Source organism: Brachionichthys hirsutus, chromosome 16, assembly GCF_040956055.1.
Source record: "Brachionichthys hirsutus isolate HB-005 chromosome 16, CSIRO-AGI_Bhir_v1, whole genome shotgun sequence".
In the NCBI taxonomy this organism is placed as follows: domain Eukaryota; kingdom Metazoa; phylum Chordata; class Actinopteri; order Lophiiformes; family Brachionichthyidae; genus Brachionichthys; species Brachionichthys hirsutus.
This window is the reverse complement of record NC_090912.1, coordinates 9663870-9670256: the sequence shown is the minus strand read 5'-3', so window position 1 is coordinate 9670256 and position 6387 is coordinate 9663870. Positions and strand designations below refer to the sequence as shown.

The window sequence follows — 6387 nt, the reverse complement described above, 5'->3', positions numbered from 1 at the left end:
ACACAGTGTGCACTTGCGGTTCCACGGAAGTCACCGGTGTGTGTGTGTGTGTGTGTGTGTGTGTGTGATTGTGAAAAGTAAACATCGCTATGACAGTCCTAATTACTCTGCCAGACACCGCAAGAGTGTCTGCTTTCTGTCCGACTTGTGAGAAATGCATATTCATATTTTGTTTTTACAATTTTGAAATTGTTTGCTGAAACATTATCTAATAATCCTTACAGTACTAGCATTATCTTTTATATATATATATATATATATATATCTTATTGGTGTACAGAAATGGCCGCCGGTGCTAGCCTACTTCATTTGTTTGACAAGGCGCACCGACCTTTTTTTTTCCACCGTGCTATTCCTATTGTGGAAGTGACAGCGATGTCTGGGCTTGAACACGAGGCACAGCTTCGACAAAGGGTTCACAGGGAAGGGTTGCATTGCAGGAAGTCTGAACTCCCGTCGACCAATCGCAGCGGAAACGTCTGAAGGGCACATGGCAGGTAGAGGGGCAGGGCAGGGCCTGCGATTAGACGGTGCTGTGGGCAAACCAGCCTATCAGGTTTCCCCACGCACAGTGAAACCCCTTGATGACAGACGCCAAGGACTGCAGGTGAGGGGGGGGGGCGGGGGGGGGGGGACCTTGAGCTGTCAATTCAGGAGAGGACAATCCAGTCTGAGCTGAGAGAAAGGCCTAGTTTAGACAAAGTGAGGCAACACTTTCAGTGCCTCCTGTTTGTCTATTAATGGGCTGAAAACTTACGGGGGGGGGGGGGGGGGGTACAGCACTCCAGACATGGAGGAGCGCTCAACCATAAGTTACGATAGAGCTGCTGCTGTCCCATTATCGAGCCTGAAGGGCAACACTCATAAAGACACTCTTCTTTGTTCATGCTCAAGGAAAACAGTACGAGCGATAGAGGCTGTGCGCCGCCGCCGCCGCACCAACGCAGGGTCGTCACAGGCATCCGTGTGTGTGAAGATGGATTCCTGTCCACACGCCGAGCCGTCCAACGTGGATGAATGTGTGTGTGTGTGCGTGGATGTCGCAGCGAAGTCCAGGATCCGCAAGCCTTTGTGCCCAGATGCCGTTCCACATGCATGCCCTCTGACGCGGCTTTGTGCCGTTTTCAGTCTCTTGGGTTTTGAGTCAACGTTCAGTTCCCAGTTTCCCCTTTCGGATTTCCAGTCAGGCGCCGCAGCCATCCACTGGGAGCATCGGTGTTCCGTTACCTGGTCTGGAGTTAGTCTGTCGAGGGATCCCGTCGCTCTGGGCAGGCTTCAGACACCAGTTCCACCATTTTTTTTAAATTTGATTTCCAGATTTGCAATTTCATTTGTTTTCAGCCCCGTAGCTGCGAGTCCGTTTCATTTTGTTTTGGCTTGTTTATAGGTTTTCCTTGAAAAGGGTTCTCTGAATAATTTAAAACCACATTAGTGGTTCACAAGGTTCTTAAAAAAAAAAAAAGAAATTGGTTTGGGTGTGCTGTTATAAAAAGTTAACCCTTTCTACGCCAAACATTTTTGGTTAATAAAGCTGTTTAGTCTATACGTTGCGTATACACCAGCCATGTCTATTTTGTCCACCATTACCCATAATGCCATTGTGTTTGTTAGTTATATGGACAACGTCTCAGCAGCACAAGACAATCGATGTGGAAAAGCTATACTGTGTTGAGAAACTAATCAATTTATGCCGCAGATAAGTTTGACAAAGCTTTAGCCAAAAAGAATACCACCTTTTCTTCAGAAGCATCTGCTTCATCTGCTGTTTAAATTTGCAAACTGGTTTGGGGGGTGGGGCAATGATTTTACAATGGGTGGCTCACTGGAATGGAAAGGTTTGCTCTTTGCACCAATCTCCGTGTGTTGACAGCGGACCGCTTGGACGGAATTAGTGGAATGTCTTCTCCAGACTGAGTGGAATCTTTTTGTGTAAGCACCACACTATGCGTCAGACTCGTCCCTCCTCTACCTGAAGATCATCTCTGCCTGTCCATATTCACACACACACACACACACACACACATGCACACACACACACACACAAGGCTCTGTGGTTAGGTTATTACTTCCCATCCTTCTTAGGCAGGGAAAACACTTTAACTGTTGCTTTTGTGGGTGTTCGGTTTCGGATGTGACAAATTCATTGTGTATGAATCTTTTCATTCACTACTTCAGCAGAAATGCAACTCTTTGTTGTGAATCTATTCATTCATTAAATCATTCAGTGCCGTTCACGTCTAAAGACGTTTTTTTTTTTAAACCCAAACATTCACTGCCAACCCTGACTATGAGGTCTGCCTCTTTTCAACAGTCAATAACGCTGGAATGGAATATGGCAGGAACACACTTTTTTTTTCCTGGTGAAAGAGGATAATCTTTCATTCAGTAGTTTCAGCGTAGTCATAGTAAAGAATATTCTGTGGGGCTTGGAAGATCGGGCAAAATGAGCGAATACTGGGGCACTCAGCATATAGCTGAGTTGAAAGTGGCTGGCCTGGCACTCAATGAGTTATTTTTTTTTTTATAATTTGTGTGGCTGACCCAGGATCTCTCTGCCTCTCTATGTCTCCAGGTGACCCACAAAGACCTGCTTCGATGTGACTGTGGGACAGGCGCGCTTCCTCCTGGCCCGGGCCCACTTCCCGTCCGTTCCTAAAAGGAGATGACTATCGAATAGGACGCTCGGCACACTACGCACACACGATTGACCATTGCGTGAATGAATCTCTGCTGCAAAGCCACAGTGCTCTGCCACCCCGTCGCCATGAAGAGCAAGTACTCCCAGTACCACAACAAGAGTCTGATCCACCACTACTATTCCTTTGCTAAGAACATGACCCCGCTGGATCTGGATAAGCACATAGAGAACAAGAAGCAGCTCACCACCCTCCACATCGTCATCATCATCCTCTGCACCATCATCATCCTGGAGAATCTGCTGGTCCTGATCGCCGTCTGCCGCAACAAGAAGTTCCACTCCGCGATGTTCTTTTTCATCGGCAACCTGGCGTTCTCTGACCTGCTGGCGGGCTCGGCCTACATCGCCAACATTTTCCTGTCGGGGTCGAGGACGTTTGATCTGATGCCTATACAGTGGTTCATCCGGGAGGGCACGGCTTTCATCGCGCTGGCCGCTTCGGTCTTCAGCTTGCTGGCGATAGCCATGGAACGCTACCTTGCTATCACCAAGGTCAAGGTGTATGGCTCCACCAAAACGTGCCGCATGTTCCTCTTGATAGGCGCTTGTTGGGTGATGTCCATTTTGCTCGGCGGGCTCCCCATCATTGGCTGGAACTGCATCGACAACCTCCTGGAATGCTCCGCCGTTTTGCCCCTCTACTCAAAGAAGTACATCCTCTTTGTCGTCACCATTTTCAGCATCATACTCCTCTCTATTGTCATTCTCTATGTGAGAATCTATCTGATTGTGCGCTCCAGTCACCAGGAAGACACCAACTCGGCGGCCTACGCCCTTTTGAAAACGGTCACGATCGTGCTGGGCGTCTTCATCATGTGCTGGCTGCCGGCGTTCACCATCCTCCTCCTCGACTCAGCCTGCAGGATACAGTTCTGCCCCATCCTCTTCAACGCGGACATCTTTTTTGGCTTCGCCACGCTGAACTCGGCACTCAACCCGGTGATCTACACGCTGCGCAGCAAGGACATGAGAAAGGAATTTCTGCGCGTGCTGTGCTGCTGGGGGGTTCTGCAGAGCGGGCGGCCCTCTGACCGCTGCCTGGTCCCTCTAAAGAGCTCCAGCTCTCAGGAACACTGCACCAACAAACATGAACACCAGACCACTCCTATCATGCAAGACTGTACCACCTGCGTCTGATGTGGCGCAAGTATGTAGGGTGCATGTGTGTGTGTGTGTGTGTGTGTGTGTGAAAGTACATGTGTGTGATGAGACACAGAGATGTTTAAACACAAGCAAGCCCACTTTGGGCTGGCATGTCTGGGAAGGTGGCGACGCCTCCATCTCCAGTCCCGACTTCCTGTTACAATCGAACTTCTGTCTTGAACCACTTTTTTATGTGAGAACTTAAAAAAAAAAACAAATGTGAAAACATCTATTTCCCTGGGCACTCCATGATTCATATGGCGTGCAGAACATTTTCATGTAAGCGCCTGTCCTCTTGTTTTTTGTTTCTCGAGATGCAAACCCCCTATTAAAGATCCAAAATACAAATATAACATGCATAAGTCGTATCACAGTTACGGTGAATCGTTTGAAGCCTCTCAAGACCTGCAGCAGCTCCCGGCTCTGTATCAGAGCTGAGCGCTCGCTCGACAAAGATGGGAATTGGGGCTATATATTTAAATATATTCCCTTTTTAAGCTTGCTTAAACCATTTGATTCACTACAAAATATATTGCATAATCTGCATACATTTAGTGCATGGAATTTTAACTTATTTGTATGTGATGATGTGTACGATATATTCCATCTTCCATCAGGAACGCCCCCTTCCCCATTGGTCTTCATAGTCTGCCCCCCCCCCCCCCCCCTTTGCTTTTACTGTTGCCTTTTGTATCTTAACAGCTTCCGTCGAGGAAGGCCCTGAACATAAGGCACACTTCCTGAAGCGAGCTGTTCAACATCTTTGATGAAATGCGATTGGTGTCCTGATGTTGTCGTAGCAACGTAACAGCAGTGCACCGTCTCTTTATTTGTGCCTTCCTATTGGAGAATTAGGCTGAATGTACGTATGAAGTGTTTTGGGGCAGACGCTCCATTTTTTGACAGTATTATTTGACCCTTATTTTGAGTCGCTGACAGAGTGGGAGGAACAGGATCGTCACTCTCACCGTGAAGTCTTATTAAATGGCACCGTGAGCAAGAGTTTGATGGGAAGCATTTGGGCGGATTTTTCAGGACGTATGCCTTTTGATACTAAAGATGCAGGCATGTCTCATCATTCCAAGGACCAATCCCCCCCCCCCGAGAAAACAGGGCTAGAGTTTCAGAGACACGGGCGAGATCGGCCCTCCTGGGAGGTCGGCTTCATCCGTCGTCTCTTGCATCCTACGACACACGACTTCCTGTTTTTTCATCGTACAGTTCCTGTTGTTGCCGTTAGACTAACCCTCTTCCTGCGGACACACATTTAAAATGTTACTCTTTCAGTATTTTTAATTGACTTATACATTTATAAGACCAAGTAAAAATGGTGAAAAGCACTTTGGCAGCTTCATTGATGTTTGCTTTCTCCCCACGTTTTTTCTGATGAGAGGTGTTGTACACGTCACTCCATTGTGTTTGCCTTACTTAATGATAAATACATGAATAACTATGTATGCGTGTAAGTATGTATATTTGTATATGTATGATTTGTCTTGTGTGAAACGTCCTGTGTGCAATAGCCTTGTGTGTCCAGTAGCACGCTGCCTCTGTTAAATTGGTACAATCTGAAACACTAATGTAGGTACATAAACATTTTGTTAAGCGCATTCCTTTTTTAAAAATAAAATCAAGGAAATACTGAAAGAATTCCTTTTTTTTTGAGGGGGGGGGGGGGGTAGATTTTGTTTTATTTTAATTGTAACTACAGCTGTATCGTGTCTGCAGGTCCTGAGATGCCTTTTCTTTTGTGTCTTCATATGAGAAGTATTCAAAATGCAGCATTTAATCCAAACATGCTCTGACAAGGTCAGGAAAACACTAGCTTCGACATGAAAGCCTGAAAACTACACACAAATACTTCTTAGCTATTAATCATGGCCCACTCAACTGATAAATGTGTTTTCGCTGCTTGGAGGATAAAGCAGGATGGGGCTGTGATGGGAAGCTGGATAGAAGGCGAACAGGCTGAAAATGGGGTGTGTTGAAGAAGAATGTCTATTTGAAAAATAGTTTGTCTGAGAGAATCATAAAAAAAAAAAGGCCTCAGGGGAGATTTTTGGGTGAGGGGGAGACAAGAGGCTGACTCGTAGTGGCCTTGGGAGAGTTGGGGCTGTTTCCTGTCAGACATCCAGGATTCCTGGGTGGGAACATTGGTTGAATCAGCCCCCAGGAGGCTGCGCTGCTGGCTGGGAAGTCAGCCAAGTGCCCTGCATGATATGACATCAAACCTGTAGGTGAAGTTGTATACACACGAAGTACACAATATTAAAGCGGGAGTTCTCTCTAAAAGTTGGGAACGTTTGGAATACTGGATGAAATGTAAGAAGAAGGGAAAAAAGAACATTCCGTAGTGTTGAATCATTTCGCTGCAGTACTTACAAACGTGCAAAGGTCAAAGAATAGCGCCATCGTATGGAACATTGATCACTTTTCAATGAATATACGTTTTGTTCAACTTATTTGGGGTAAGATATGTGGCCAGACTGAATCTGTGTGGACAACATGGGAGAGACGAGATCCTCCAATGTGGCAATAATAATACT

At 46.5% G+C, this 6387-nt stretch overlaps 1 protein-coding gene across 1 annotated transcript; it reads left to right on the top strand.

Annotated features, from left to right (window-relative positions):
• The first annotated feature begins 2719 nt into the window (after window positions 1-2719).
• On the top strand, window positions 2720-3835 carry s1pr2 (sphingosine-1-phosphate receptor 2). Its single transcript, XM_068750013.1, has one exon. The coding sequence runs from the start codon at window positions 2720-2722 to the stop codon at window positions 3833-3835; it is 1116 nt and encodes a 371-aa protein (XP_068606114.1).
• Window positions 3836-6387: the final 2552 nt, after the last annotated feature.

Excerpts from the sequence above, each read along its gene's own strand:
- s1pr2 (XM_068750013.1), top strand. The coding sequence starts at position 2,720 with ATGAATCTCTGCTGCAAAGCCACAGTGCTCTGCCACCCCGTCGCCATG.